Source organism: Perissodus microlepis, chromosome 2 (assembly GCF_051167445.1).
Source record: "Perissodus microlepis isolate ML-2025 ecotype Zambia chromosome 2, ASM5116744v1, whole genome shotgun sequence".
In the NCBI taxonomy this organism is placed as follows: domain Eukaryota; kingdom Metazoa; phylum Chordata; class Actinopteri; order Cichliformes; family Cichlidae; genus Perissodus; species Perissodus microlepis.
In genome coordinates this window covers 12,889,608-12,905,000 of record NC_140462.1, presented here as the reverse complement: position 1 = coordinate 12,905,000, position 15,393 = coordinate 12,889,608, and the positions used below count along the sequence as shown (strand labels likewise).

At 41.4% G+C, this 15,393-nt stretch overlaps 2 protein-coding genes across 4 annotated transcripts in view; one reads left to right on the top strand and one right to left on the bottom strand.

Moving 5' to 3' along the window:
- tmx2a (thioredoxin-related transmembrane protein 2a) overlaps positions 1–2,487 on the top strand; it is a 6,001-nt gene extending 3,514 nt beyond the window's left edge. The window contains exons 5-8 of the mRNA XM_084947829.1: positions 1–29; positions 1,517–1,582; positions 1,692–1,821; positions 1,925–2,487. The exon at positions 1–29 is cut by the window's left edge and continues 78 nt beyond it. Of these exons, the coding sequence (XP_084803955.1) occupies positions 1–29; positions 1,517–1,582; positions 1,692–1,821; positions 1,925–2,104 (405 nt within the window). The 3' untranslated portion in view covers positions 2,105–2,487. The remainder of the gene's footprint in view (positions 30–1,516; positions 1,583–1,691; positions 1,822–1,924) is intronic.
- Positions 2,488–3,437: 950 nt separating this feature from the next.
- On the bottom strand, positions 3,438–14,433 carry zdhhc5b (zDHHC palmitoyltransferase 5b). 3 transcript variants are annotated; one of them, XM_084947758.1, is made up of 12 exons: positions 14,297–14,433; positions 10,963–12,474; positions 10,393–10,514; positions 10,050–10,207; positions 9,346–9,518; positions 9,095–9,197; positions 8,879–8,970; positions 8,487–8,619; positions 7,144–7,252; positions 6,877–6,983; positions 5,177–6,102; positions 3,438–4,734 (listed from the first exon to the last, which is right to left on the bottom strand). In XM_084947758.1, the coding sequence occupies exons 2-12, from the start codon at positions 11,109–11,111 to the stop codon at positions 4,629–4,631; spliced, it is 2,178 nt and encodes a 725-aa protein (XP_084803884.1). In that variant the 5' UTR covers positions 11,112–12,474; positions 14,297–14,433; the 3' UTR covers positions 3,438–4,628. The 3 variants fall into 3 exon arrangements, 2 of the variants coding, with proteins under 2 accessions (XP_084803884.1, XP_084803894.1); XM_084947768.1 differs by lacking the exon at positions 14,297–14,433 and adding an exon at positions 14,117–14,243; XR_014801906.1 differs by having other exon boundaries at positions 4,644–4,734; positions 5,064–6,102.
- Positions 14,434–15,393: the final 960 nt, after the last annotated feature.

The following is a 15,393-nucleotide window of genomic DNA, read 5'->3' as shown; positions in this document are numbered from 1 at the left end:
GCTCCCATCTTTGCAAACCTTTCTCTCAAGTAAGAAATCACACCCTTTACTCCAATCGCATTCAGGTTTTCTAAGGTTAAATATTTCAGGACATAATTTTCTTTAAATCACCTGGTTCCTACCAAGTTTAAAATGATTTGAATACAGTTTCAGACGGACACGTGTCATATTACACCGTGTCATTAAATACTTAATAAAAATTGTGCAGGAATTTTGTTTGGACCACTGTTCTTCACAGCATTGCTTCAGTTCATTGAGGTTTGCAGTGAGGCAGTTATGCACAGCATTGAGGTCTGGATTTGACTGGGCTTTTGGAACACTTTGATTCTGCAGTCATTCTGTTGTAGATTGTGCTGTGCTTGGGATCATTGTCCTGCTACATGACCCTTTTTTTGTGGCCAAGTTTTAGTTGTTTGGATAGATGGGCATACATGTGGAAGAGTTCATGGTCCACTCAGTGGAGTATCCAAGTCCTGTGGCTTCAAAACAAGCCCAAATCATCACCACTCCACTACCGTGCTTGACAGTTGCTTTGAGGTGTTTGTGGCTTATAAGCTGTGTGTTTGGGTGTCTCCAGACATGGCGATCCATGTTATGGCCTGTTACGACCCCGTCTGCTAGGGGACAGGGAGGAGTAACATACATAAGCATACATACACAGGAAACTAAATGAAGAAAAGGTTTAATTGCAGAAATTCAAACTGAAAACCAACAGGGCTGCATTCTGCAGGCCACTGTGCAACCAGTTAACATGTAATACAATAACACAGACGAGGGTAAAAGTTAAGGTTTAACTAAGGCAAGTTAGCATCACAAAACTCCAATCAAACTAAGTTCACCCATATATGTGGGTTAACAAGCAAAGTTCAACACTATGAACAGGGTTTAACAAAGAGGGAGGCACGAAGGGCAAACTGCATGTTCAGTCCTAAGCAGCAGCCACTGAGTGAAGGATTTCCTTAGCAGGAAAGACAGTCAGGTGTGTGTTGATACGCACCTGAATGCTTCAGACCAGAAAAGCTGCCAAAACATCTGTTTTTATGCATCTGCTACCCAACTGCTACTTACCCTCTTAATTTCTTATGGAAGCTGTAAGGATGTGCTTAGTTTATCACACACTGCTTCTGCATTTTTGTTAATTAATGACACAGTAAAACATGTCATGTGGTATTGTTCATATGAGGTAACATTTACCTAAATTTTAAGACTTGCTAAGGACCAAACTATTTTTTAATTATGTGCTGATATAGAAAAGAAGAAGAGTCTAGATGATATTTCATCTCAGTCAGGGTTTCTTATTTGAAAACAGAAATGACACTATGTAAAAAAAAAAAAGATCCAAGATGTTAGTTAACTTTTAGAAACAATACCCTTGCAGATACATTATACCTGATTGTTGCTGGTGTACCTGTTGTAGAGTCACTTCAAATGCAAGATAATGTAATTTACTTCATTTTAGAGAAACAGCTGTATATTTGTCTCAAATGTCTCATGTGTCTTCCTTTATATTCTGCAGCTACAACTGTGCTGGACTCCGGTTTGGGAAGATAGACATTGGTCGCTATGAAGAGGTTTCAAAGAAGTCAGTTTTGGGGGGCTTTTTTGCCTTTAATAAATGATCTTTAATTATCCAGTATTTCTTGATTCTTTCTAGAATTCTATTGACTGGTATTAACTGTCTTTCTGAACAGGTACAGGGTTAGTACTTCTCCTCTGGCCAAGCAGCTACCTTCAGTTCTGCTTTTTCAAGGAGAACGGGAAGTTATGAGGCGTCCAATGGTGGACAGTAAAGGTAGAGCTGTATCTTGGACCATGAACGAGGTACGTCTATTCAGATTGTAAGAAAACACATGAAATAAGACCTGAGTAGATGCTGCTTGCTTACACATGCAGACAGTATAAATAAATTTTATATCACCCACAGGAGAACATCATCCGAGAGTTTAACCTCAACGAGCTCTTCCAGAAATCCAAGAAGCTGAACAAAAGCCGTGGTTCGAAGGAAGAGGAGCAGAATGGCTCTCAGCCACAAGAGGGCGTCGAGGAGCTTCCTCCTGACACCGACAATATGGAGCAGCCAAAAGAGAGCAAGAAAGACCAGTGAAGAGGAGAGGGGTTGCATCAAGTCTTTTCTTTGCTCTTAACATTTCTGTAACTTTCCTTATTGTAACAGCCAAATATTTTTAGTTTAAGGGAAGAAAACAGGCTCCACTACCACAAAAAATAGTCTCTACACTGTAAGTCTTTATTGTGGGAAATACCCATAAACGCTGATCTTATTTAAACGATCTGTGTGTGATGCAGATTGAAGCAGCAGCGATTTTGGAGCATTTTATTACACTAAGTTATTGACAAACAAAAGGTTTTTGCTAATTTTTTTTCCACTTTTGTCAACGTGTCATTGGTTCTTTTGCTGCCTGTATTTATTGACTGGTTTGTTTACTTTTGTGTCAGAAAAGCCAAAGTAAAAGCTTGAGGTGAAACAAAGTAAGACTGCGTGCAATGATAAAATCCAAGACACATTCTCTTTCGACAGTTTGACCTTTTTATTCTGACAAGACATCTTTTTAAAAATTCTTTATAAGGCCATTTTGGAATTTTTTTTAAATGTTCTCGTTACAGATAGTTGAAACTCGTTCCATTCATCACAGCCAACAACAGCAATATTTTATCTCATATAGAAGTTACTTGCTATACTCACATAGGTTCAGGTTGTTCAGTGGCCACCATCCCTTGGCCAGAGCGGGAAGAAAAAAAAAGTCAACACAGGTTCTCTTTATTTCTCTGTACGACGGCTGCTTTGTGCCATTTGTGATATATATTTTTTTTGGATGCCACTCGCACAGAAACCGGATGGGCGTTTGACAATAATCTCACAAGAATGCACGCCAGGGAAGCAGCAATGAACCGAAAAATAAAGTTTTTTAAAGAGTCACATGCACACTGAAGACACAGCCTGGTAGGGTATAAAACTCGCACTAAACAGTGATATTTGTGTGCTTCAAGCATGTACTTTCTCCCCCAAAATGATGTGCCATGTTCCTTTTAACATTCTGCAAACACTGCTGTGGGCCTTGACAGAAAAAAATAAATAAATAAGCTTTCTGTAATGCCCAATCGTGAAAAACAAACACACTCCTCTTCTGATTAATCCCTTTCTTAACATGGCTGTGGGTATCAAAATGAGAAGTGTTCCTTTTAACAAGAAAAAAAGCAAATGAAGCAAGAAATTCTAAATACTTTAAGAAAAGTGTAAAAAAAATTAAAATGATTAGAAAAAATAAAAACATGCTTCACTACGAATGGTCTCAAGGCAAGGAAAATAAACAAACCCCAACGAACACACTCGCCAATTTCAAACCAGTCCCTCTTACATATTCAGTGGCATGGCATTAAAATTTAATGAAATATAACCATAGTTTCTATTTTCTCTTTAAAAAAAAAACAAAAAACCCCCAAACAAACTATCTGGGACTGGTTTGAAATCATGTACAGAACTACAAAGTTTCTTTCCACTGGTGAAATAAATAAGCCCTTCCCCGCTGCTCCTATTTGGCTGGCCATCTGTTAAAGGTATAAGGTTGCTAGCATCTTGATTGACTGACAGACAAAAACCTCTCAGAAAGAAAAGAGAATAAAAACACCAAAAAGACATACGATGATCTTAAAGCTACAAACAGATTTTGCATAATGTCTCTAGCATAAACATTACAAGCGTACATTCCACAAAGATGCTTGTGCTGCAATTGTGAGAATTAACATTTCTTTGTGGCTTTTAAGAAAGAATAGAAAAAAATAACCTGTAATTTTTTGCCACTTCAGGTGTCCACCAAAGGATCATCATCCTCATCTTCTTTGGACAGTGAAAACTCCAGCAAAAACTTTGAATAGCTGATGCAGCCATCATTTCTCAATAGGCAACTGATTTTTAAATCGCTTTCATGAATAATTACATACAGTATAACTGCCACCGTTATCAATAGTCATCTCCAATACCTGACAATTTCACCCAATAATAATCTGTATACATTTATATAAAACAATATTTAAAAAAAGACTTATAAAACTAAAATGATACTGTCTTTATAGATTGGACTCTTTACTCCATGATTCTTATCAATATACAGATTGTGTGGTCCGTTCAGACATTATTATTGGTCAACAGTCCAAAATCCTCCCTCTTAAAGTTTTACATCCACTGGATAAAGGCCATCCTTTCTATGAGTGTCAGACACTGTTGTCAGTACTCTGTGTGCTAATGTACCAAAGTAAAATGGCAAATCATTGACTAGCTATGCGTGCTCTATAGACAAATCTGTACCCAGCTGTGATGATACAGTCGCATCAGTCTATGGCTCACAAAGTGGCTAAATGGAGACGATTGATCCCTGTGAAAAATAAACCAGTGTCCCCAGTTACACTTTGTTCAAATCTGAAAGGCTGGCAGAGAAGACTGGCCAGTGGCATTACAAAGATAATAAAGTGAGTACCAAACAGGCCTGCTCCCTTAGTCCAGCGCAGCAGGAGCCTGCAGTCATGAATAATATCCAGCTCGGGTAAAAGACAAGTGGAAGTTGTCCAGTGACTTTCTCCCATCCTTGTGGCAGATCATGTGGGGTGTTTGTCACTTAAACTGATATCTCATATGTGGTCCCTCCGACGCCGGTTACCTTCTTCACCCCTCCCCCTGGTTTGGATGTGGTGTGATTAGCCAAGACTGGGCGAGAGGTGGATCTGATTGGACAGCCATCGGGAGGGGAGGAGCCACATCAGGGTAGAGGAGAGAGAAGAGAGGGAGATGCAGGTGAGTGGTTCTTTTTCGAAAATAAAGCACTAACCGCAGACGTTTCTTTACACGAGATCTTGTAAGGCATTCGGTAACTACACTGAGTGAGGACAGGGGAAAGACACAAAAGGCTACAAGACAAAACACAGCAGCATGGGCAGACATGTCACATTCCAACAACTAAACCAAAAAGACTTACACAGACACAGTTTACTATTCAAGCACTAAACAGGTAAAGACTGTAAGTAAAACATGAAGGAGGAAAAGGAAGACTCACACAAATCATGGAAGAAGAGGAGGGCTGACACAAACCAGGAAGGAAGAGGAGTAGGAAAAGGAGGAGGAAGAAGAGTAGCAGGCTGACGGATCTGGCGACGGATCACTACTCACTGTGTAGCCTGTTGCCCTCCTCCCCCTCCCAGCACAGTGCCTCCTCCTGCAAGTCGAGGCTTGTGCTGAGGCCCTGCCTCCATATTGTAAGGCAGGGACTTGCCTAGGGAGAGGCCACGAGGAGGCGGGGAGACAGGGGGCTCGAGCGATCGAGCCCCAGGAGAAGAGGATGAGGAGGAAGGGTTACGAGGGGGACGGGAAGAGAAGTCCTGGTTATGCTGAAGCAGGTGGTGGGTCTCAAGTGGCCCAGCGGAGGAGGGAAGGGGAGGGCTGACAGCACGCAGGTAGGCCTTGTGGGGGGAGGAGAAAGTGGCAGAGCCCTGGAGCAGCTGCCCCTCCCTCTGCTGGGCAATCTGAGCTGAGAGAAAGGGCGACGTGTAGCCCTGCAGCGGAGTACTGGGTGACACCACCTCAGTCTGGCCCCTTACAGCTGAAGAGAGAAATGGAGCATGAGGCTTCTGTGGTGACAGCTCGTGGGCGGCTGACTCGAACTCTGGGCTCTCGGATGGTGTCAGCAGGCTGTCATAGGACAGGCTGCCATTCCGAGGTGTCTGATTGGCCAGGCTTTTGTAGCTGGTGTCTGTGGTGCCCTCTGAATGGAGCGTGGCCAGCGGGTTATGTGCAGTGTGTGCTGAGCGCAGGCTGGAGGAGTGTGAGCCACCAGTGGACAGAACCAGAGAGGATGGGTAGGAGGTGTAGGAGCGCCCAGTCAGGGAGTAACCTGACATGCCCCCTAACACCCCACCAGCAGTCCCGCCAGGGCCTCCGGGGCCCTCGCCCCTTTCCCCTCCCCCTCTGCGCACCCCTACACCTCCCCCCACCACTGTGGTTCCATCCAAGCTGCTCGGCTCAGAGCGGTAGCTAGGTTGGCGGCTGGACTGCAGGATGGAAGGAGATGGAGAGTCAAGACTCTCTCCACGGATCATCTGAAGAGGAGAGAGGAGGAGAAACAGACCAAAGGGGAGAGGGTAAGGAAAAGTGTGATGAAGATGAAAGCAGGAGTAAAGAGGGGAGGGAGAAAGATGAAAATTACCACCTTGCCGTGGGAATAGAAAGCAGAGAACAGAAAGCAATTTTGTAGAGATTTTTAAACAGGAAAAAAAAAAAAAAGGAGTGGTGGGGAGAACTGGATGCTTGACCGGTGTGCTACTCAATCATCACACTACTGGATTGGGAATATTGACTGGTTTCAACAAGCACTAACACTGCATGTCAAAGACTGTGTGTGTGTCAACAAATGAATGGAAATACAAAAACATATGGAACATGAACTATACATTGCAGTCAATGCAGTCTCAGGGGAAAAGGACAGATCCATTCAAACACACAGAGACAGCCAAAGGGATACAGGTATACACACGTACTGAGACTTACTGATCAACCGATGGCCACTGAATGAACAATTTAAAGTAAAAAAAAAAAAAAAAAAAAAAAAAAAAAAAGGGGCATATATTAACCATTAAGGATTTAGAGGGGCAGGGCATATAAGCCACCAACGCTTCCCCTGTTTCACGCATTAAGCTTGAGCACATCTGTGAGTTTTTCCTCATTAAGCTATGTATAAATCAACAAGGCTGTGTGCAGATGGTATTTTGATTTGATTATGTCAGCGTTTTAAATGTAATTAATTTCAGCTATTTTTTCCTTTTTGTACATGGTTTACACAGAGCACTTTAAGGTGTCTGTAAACTAAGATCTACCTTGTTGGGATGTGTGAGTGCAGTGTGGTTTCTCCCTGGGCTGTTGAAGGTTGGCCGGTACTTATACATTGATGGCGTAGGTGGTGCTTCAGTCAGCAAGCTGCTCTCTGAGTGACAAGAAACCAAAAGTGACATTTGAACAAGGTCTGTTTATGATTAGAAAACAAATATTCATCTATTTACACAAAAGCTAAGAACTCTCTCTGCATATTCTGTCATACAAAGTGGAATCCTAGGTTCAATTATGCATTTGTATGTGCATCTCACCCTCTGTGTCAGCACGGGGAAGGCCAGGGTAACGAAGCTCTGGCTTTGGTGGAGGTGGAGCCTCTGCATCCGCTGACTGGCTCTCCATCTGATCTAGACTACTCTTGGACTGGAAAGGATGAGGACCAAAAACAAAAAGCCATTCAGTGAAATCAGTGGTTGGACTGCCTGGAACAGAGAGCTACATCTGTAACGTTTTCCAGGTTTTGATATCTGATTAATGTTGCAGACAATTTCAGGATCCTGTGGGAGTGAATTATCATTTCTCATAACCAAACATTAAAAAAGAAAAGAAAGTTTGACACCCAATGACTGAGGGGAAAATGTAAATAAATAATAAATTAATTAAAAGAATGCATCTTCCATCACACAAACGCTTGAATGTTCTGAGTTTTGCCCTCCATGCCATGGAGTCGCGACAGACACACACCTCTCTCAAAACACGCAGTTTCACAACATAGATGGTGATACATGGTAATACTAACAAGTTTTAAAGTCAATATTTGGTACAATGACCTTTATTCTTCAACACAGGCAGCTTTCTAGTATGTTCTTGAAGTAGTCTTCAGGAGCACTTCTCCAGGCTTCTTGAAGCTTCTTTGCATATTAGCTGCATTTTGATCTGTTCTCTGTCAAGATGATCCCACTCATCCCGAACACATGTAGAGTGTTCCAGGCTTTGGGAAGACCAATCCATGACTCATAGTATCACACTGCTGTTTTTTTGTTTCCTTTTAAATCCAGATATTTTTTACTGTATTTGCAGTGTTTTTGGGAGTACTATCAAAAGCGAAGCCACTACCATTAAGATGCTTTCCACAAGTACTCCGTGTTGGCTCAATATCTTGCAATTCTGTTCTGCAATCATAATTATAACAAAATCTCCAATCTAATCCAATCCAAAATCTCCAATACCACTAGCTGAAATGCAGCCCTAAACCATTCACATGTATTTCAGCTAGTGGTGATCAACAACTCTTGAACCACTCTTGTTGGAAAATTCTGACAAAATAACACAAAGAAGAAGAAGACTACTATTAAGTTATTCAATCTCTACTAATAGTATGGTCTGCAAAACTACACCTGCTGCTACTTTCCAGCAGCTGCAGCACCAATATAAACTACATTAGCTGCCTGCTAACAACCAGAGTTTCTGTGTTGCTTCTGACCTTTTAATATTTAAACATGAAATTAAAATTGATGAAATATTTTGTGCACCAGATTTTTCTGCTCTGAAACTCATACCACAGTAATGATATAGACATACAGCATATCTGTGGAGCTGTTATATCCAGACTTCTCTGTACAGACTGCATGTGTTTGTTCAATTCATTATAACTCACCCTAGTGCTATGTCGGTCATTCTGGATGCCGTTGTCCAAGACCTTGGCTTCTAGTTGAGCTTCAGTGAGAGCAGGTCTAAGAAAAGGTGGCTGAACTTCCACCATCTGCCGGCCCCGCCAACGGCCTATGTATCTATAACACACACACACACGTATTCAAAAAGATACAACCCAGCTCTGTTGACCAACACCTCACCCACTCACTCCAAAGGTCTGCATTAGATATTTAATTACCTCAACAGACCAGAATGAACTATAAAAGAGTAGGGTGGAAAAGTGGAAGGGGAGAGAGAGCAATGGAAAGAAAGAGGTAGTGGAAAAGGAATAACTGCAGAGCTGAGTGTTAAACGGGGGGAGTAAACAGATGAGTGCAGAGAAGAAAGATTGCTGACCTGGGGGCTTGGGAGCTGCAGAGTACATGGGTAATATTCCTCAAGCAGCCGTTGGTGAAAGGGTTAACGCCTCCCCGAAACTTCCCTGTCACCTACGGAGAGGGAGCGAGATAAAACAGTTGCATACCTAACAAAAACACATTAACCAGTGTAAAGCATGCCTGACTTATTTCAGTGATGCAGACCGTGATTTGCACAACCACCTCTGGTATGTACCTGTTCATTCGTGGTTCGACCGCGAGCCACCAGCACTATGTGAAACCCAGTCAGACCAGCGACTGGGACAAAAAACAGGCCAGCCACACACATCACACCCATACTGGTGGGGGGGTTGTCAAGGAAATCACAAAAAGAAAAACCCCTGTCATAAGACACAGGAAAATCTATTCCAATGATGTGTTTTGTGTTTGAGAGTTCCATAATGTGTTGTGCATTTCTATGACAGACTTATGCCAAGTAAAGGATACGTAACAGCAGCACCTGCCGTGTCCAACTCCTGTTGGTGGTGCAGGACATAAACCAAGCCAAAGCCAAATACGTTCATGATGTGGGTTGTGAGAGAAAGTAAGAATAGGAAGAAATAACGATAATTCCTCCGACCAATGCAGTTGTTCACCCAAGGACAGTGGTGATCAAAATCCTAAGAATAAATAAGAAGATTAAAAGATTTCTCTCAGAGGGAAACGATGAGGATAAGCAACAACTACAGTACATCATATTGCATGTCCACACAATTTCCACCTCCCACACTCACACATGAAAACTAAGAATAGGACAGATCTAGGCTGTGTAGCGAAACCACACAGGAGTGTATAGAAGCCCACTGTGAAATTAGGACTTGCTATTAAAACTGAAAGACATTTTAACATGAATATATAACAGTCATTTAGGTCATTTTATTACATTACGTGCTTAAACTCATGGAAACATCAGATTTCCAAGATTATGTTTCCCTACCATTTAGTTTATAGGTTAAAAAAGAAATAGCATAACCAAGGCAACAACAGAAATTTTAATTAAAAGATTTTTAGCATACATAATTACAAAACATTATCCAATTTTTAATGAAGTTCACTCATTGCTGTATGATACTACCAATTCATTTCTAATTTAGAGCCACAAGAATACCCAGTCAACATTATTAAGCAGGGATAAATGTATAATTATGTACCTCCACACAGTTGTCGCACACTGAGCAGTGCGAGCAGCGCGGTGGTCGGTAGAAGCGGCATGTTGAGCACCACTTCATGCGCACCTGGATGCCTTTGATCTCCACTGTCTTATAGAGTGGAGCGCGGAAATCATCCTCTTTGTCCTCATCTTCCTCCGCTGCAGACACAGACACAACCTGAGATTAAACTCGTATCATAATCACCTAATAACCATCTCACACGGTCTCTCTAAATTACTTTATAGGCAGTGAGTATTCCAACAAATAGTCTTATTTTGCATGTACTTTAAAAGTATTGCACATGCATCATTAGGACGTGACATTTTACTTTCTAGACGTTTACCTCTGGGAAAGATTCCAGGATCCATAAAAGTGGCCATGCAGAAGTTGGCGAGGGTGAAGAGGAAGATTACGGCATTATATATAGGAATGACAGAGGAGAAATGCTCTGACAACCATGGGCACCTGGAGAGTGTTAAGGAGGATGGAAACAAAATTACAGTTAGACAAGCTTCCACCAATCCCCACACTTAGTGGTAAGATGTGGAAAGGAAAAAAAGTAACCAAGTAACATTTCACACTCTATCATCAACTTCTTATAAGCTTATGTGCAAGCTAAACAACTGCCCACAGAAGCTGCTCAGTGGCAGAAATAGGAGACTGTGTTTGTGTTGGGGAGCTGACAGGTGTGGCTGCGATAAACTATGAACAAATGTTCCTGAAAAGCTGTCAACTTACTTTGAATGAAAAAACATTAAAAGAACAGCAAAAAAACCCTGCTTATTTTAACACTGAACATAATGCATGTGGACGTTTACACATCGCTCAGCATGTACAAACACATGTGTATGAACACACATGTAGGCCCTTTAAAACCCATGTTTGATATGAAACAAAACCAAGAAACACTCACGTGAAGCAGAAGAAGAGCGTTGTGGCTCCGACAAGGAAAGTGGTGGCTGCAGACACCGGGACGTACCGGCTGGGTCGAAATGGACGGGGAGGAGCAGAAGCAACGCCACCTACTCCTCCCCCAACCCCCCCACTGCTGAAGCCAGGCATCAGAGATAGAGAGAGGGTGGAGGAAGACAGAGAGAGGTAGCTATCTACTGTCTACCTGCTGTAAAGGGGTGCTTTCCAGGTCAAAATGGCATATGTGGTGTTCGTCTGGGAGGAGGGGCCATAGCTACTGACTGGAAAAGAAAACCAACACTATGCAAAGCAGCAAATAAAGGGAAACATGAGGGGTTTTCTGTGTCCAGAAACTAAATGTCTCCCAGTACTAATATAATCACTAAAAACAGTTGTTTTTTTTTTGTTTTTGTTTTTTACATAGCAATATACAAACTGCTGTGTACAGCTTGTTGTAAATATTTAATTTGTGTGCATAATCTTAATAGAAGCTTATAAAAGCAAAACTATACAAGAGCAGTGTGATACAAAAATATGTATAGGTAATTCATAAATATTTTTGTATGGCTTTAATGGAACTGTATTTGGTGCAACAATATAAATAAATCTAATCTTCTACTGTTACTCCCTGGCACCAGTGCAACCGTAACACTGCTGTGCATATACGCGAAAGGACCAGCACTCACGCACAAAACACTGGAACAGCTCAGGGTTTACATTAATGCTCCATCACTGGGCTTCAGTTCTGATTATCCCGCTCAGTGAAAATGAAAAGACCAGAAAAATTAAAGAGGTAGTGGGTGTACAGCCAACAGGCTGAGAGCAGAAGCACATGGAGGAGAACAGGCAGAGGATTGAGCGCAGCAGCTGCTGATGACTTCTGTGATCCTCCCGAGAAGGCTTATTTAGGCACTGGGTGGGTGGAAGAAACTGAGGATAGTGGCAGGAGGGAGAGTTCCAGCATTTCAAACTTAGTCCACAGGGAAAAAAACAACTAAACAAACAAATTCAGTTTTGAACCAGTTGTGGGAAGCCGTTTGACATCAAACTAAAGTCCAGCTGGGATTTTTTTTCAAAAAAGCTGCTATTAAAAAGAAAATAAAAATCATAAAAATAGATGTCTAGCCTTTTATTTACTAGGAAAATAACTCAAAAAACCAAGTGGAGTCCCCTGGATCTTCTGAGACTCCTGTTGTCAGTCTCTGTGTCATTAAGGGCACAAAACCAACTCATTCCACATGGAAGTCCCGTGTATGTCACCGAGGTGTCACCACTTTTTGCTGGGATTGGGTCTTCCACCTCCAAATTCTCTGCAGATTGAGATCTTTTCCCATACTGCGTCTCCTAAAGAAAGCCACGTAGAGTTTGGATGTCACATGGTTAGATGCATTTCACACCTTTTTTCCCCCTCAAATAAACAAACCAAAAACCCCAAAACAAAAACAAACAAAAAGATCTTTGGCTCCTTTTCTTCTTTCACACTTGGGTTCTTTGTGCAAGTTGCTGGACAACCCTGTAAGAAAAATAAATCACACAAAAACTCAATGAGCAGAACAAAGACAGGACCAGAACGAATTTGTTTCAAATAATTGAAGCTGTAATGAGCCCTTGGTTCAGATCGGTAGTGTCCAACTAGTTTGTTCCCACAGTACACCTACATCAATAGTCCCACAAAATCTATATAGCAAGATGAAGGCACTTCTAGCTGCAATTTTGCTTCATTGGAACGCAGCATGCCAACTACAATTTAGTAGTTTGAATCACACAGAAAGTAATCTTTTTGCCCCTCCTGCTATCAATCAGACCCTCTGACCTGTAGAAATATGGCAAATTAAAATCTTATTCATTATTTTTTTTGTGTAGCTAGAACAATATTTGTGATGACTTCCGCCTCATGACAAGAAGGTCCTGGGTTCAAATACAGTTTGAGACCTTTCTGTGTGGAGTTTGAATGTTCTCCCTACTCTGCCTTCCTCACACAGTCCAAAGATAAGGATGAGATTAGGTTGATTCCTAATTCTGAATTAGCCCCCTTGCAATGCTGAAGTGAAGTCCTACCTGCCTTTAGGAAGACCATTTTGGAAACCCGGGATTAGAATAATGGGTTTTTGATAACCACTATATTTGCATTACATTTTTTATCTTTGTCCTATGTGGTGGCAAATTAAATCTTTGCATCTCTGACTGCCAATGCATAATACATCTCATACCATAAGCATGGAATATAGAATTACCAAATATGTTTGAAAACATGTATACTACAATGTTTTGCAGGTAGCCTTCAATGTATTTCCTTGTTAAATCACAGGCCAAAGGTCTTAGTTTGATTTCACAACAAACCAGACTCACTGACCAAGTTCCTCCTTTCTCTACAAGCTTGCCTTAAGCAGTGTGGGTATTTCACCATAACCCCGTCACCACCTCAGTGACCTCAGGTTGTCAGATGGAAATACCTTCCACGAAGGGAAACTGAAAACAACACACAGACACAACGATCTATGGAAAAGGTGCACGCCTTTCACACACACAATCACGTTCATACTCCTTAACTCTTGTAGAAAAACTAGTCTGTGAGTACACTGAAAACGGATCCGAAGCAACAGTGTAATCTGATCGTTTGGACACACCTCTCTCGTCAACAACCATCCGTACTAACAAATGGCAGAGAGAGGTGTCAGTAGGTAATAATCGCACTTGCCCCAAAACTACCCCCCACCCCACTATAATACATGTTAATCCTAAAATCTCCGTGTCGAGCATTGCTTATCATGTCACCGCAACATCGCATGCTACAACCGGTCAAGCAAATTTAATACATTTTCCGAGTAACAGTGACATACTCGCGCTTGATTTTTGCCGTCTGCTTTAAATCTACACCCCTAGACAGACTTTGACTTCATCTCAAAATGAAACGTTACACATACCAACCGTTAAACAGCAGGCCAGGGCAGTGCTAGGATTCAGTCAAGACCAGCTAACGTTATCATAATCAGCTGCCAACACCGTGAACCTCATCAAAATACACACACCACTGTTTTAAAACCAAAAGCCGCCGAGAAGTAGTAGCCCATGCGACCTACAAAAACCGATTAAAACACGACCCATACTTGGAAATCACAAGATACTGAGTAGGTAATCATACAGTGAGCTTTTACCTAGCCTAAAGTTGTTGTTTTTTTGCGACACTGTACGATCCTTTACCACAGCTATAAGAGTTAGCTTAACATTAGTTATCTGGCTAGCATGAGAGCTGTACAGTAGCAAATAGATTTTCATTAACAACTGTGGCGAATTTCACCTGAAAAATGGCTAAAAAGAAGAGGTAAAACACACACCTAATCATGAAGACACGAGGTGTCTTGCTTGTAGGGTGTGGGTCGATTCGGTCCTCCTTGAGTTAGCCGCTAGCAACCTACTTAGCTCGCCTGCTAGGCCGACGTAGGAATCCCGGAAGTAGCCCGTCAGGCCTCAGGTGGGGCAACCAGCCAATCACAGACATGGAAGGCGTCGACTCTGGGAAAAGAAAAACACTGTGCGTGATGGGCCAGTATTTTTTTTTTTTTTGTTACTAGAAGTAATTCTATACAGATTAACCCTAAAAAGATTATGTATTATGTTCTAGAAACATGTGAGTACTTTCATACACTTTCTAAAAGACAATAAGGTACGATTTGTATGCAACAAAACAAACAAGGGCTGCGTTTGAATGGTGGAATGAAGAAGTACTGGCAAATGTTCAAAGTGTTGTGCCAAAAAAGTGATCGTCTGCCAAAAACTGATTTCCGGTATTTGCCAAAAACTGATTGCTCGTATTTAAACTGCTATAAGTAACTTGTTGGGCTATAATATGTGAAACATATGTCAAATGCGTCCCTCATGGATGACATAACGTTATCTTGAGTCACAAACAACATTCGTGTAAGAAGGTAGAAGCCGCAATCAGTTTTTGGCAGTGACTTTTATATAACCTTTATTTATGCAGTTAAAAAAATCTCATTAACATTACAAATGTCTTTTGTAAGAGTAAGTTGGCCAAGAGGACTGCAGAAATGGCAGCAAATATTACAATAGTTCTGTAAAAATATTTTAAGTGGGGATAAAGGACCGCATTGTTTATAATGTAAGTACAATAAAACAGAGTTATAAAGATACTTGAAACACAGATAATTTTTTAATTCTATATTTTTAATTCTATAATTTTTTATATATAAACCGTGTTCACCGAAGTCTATTTATCAACACACATAAAGAAATTACACGTAAAAATACACAGAAACACTGGAAATCAGTTTTTGGCACAACAAATGGAAGAGGGTAGTGAAGAAAAAGTGGGAGACAGACAGTAGACAGGAGTTCCTAGTGGCTAGGTGGTAAAGGAAAATGCTTATGAGACTGGAGACTAAGCTGGAAAGGATGTGCAGCAGTTTGGATG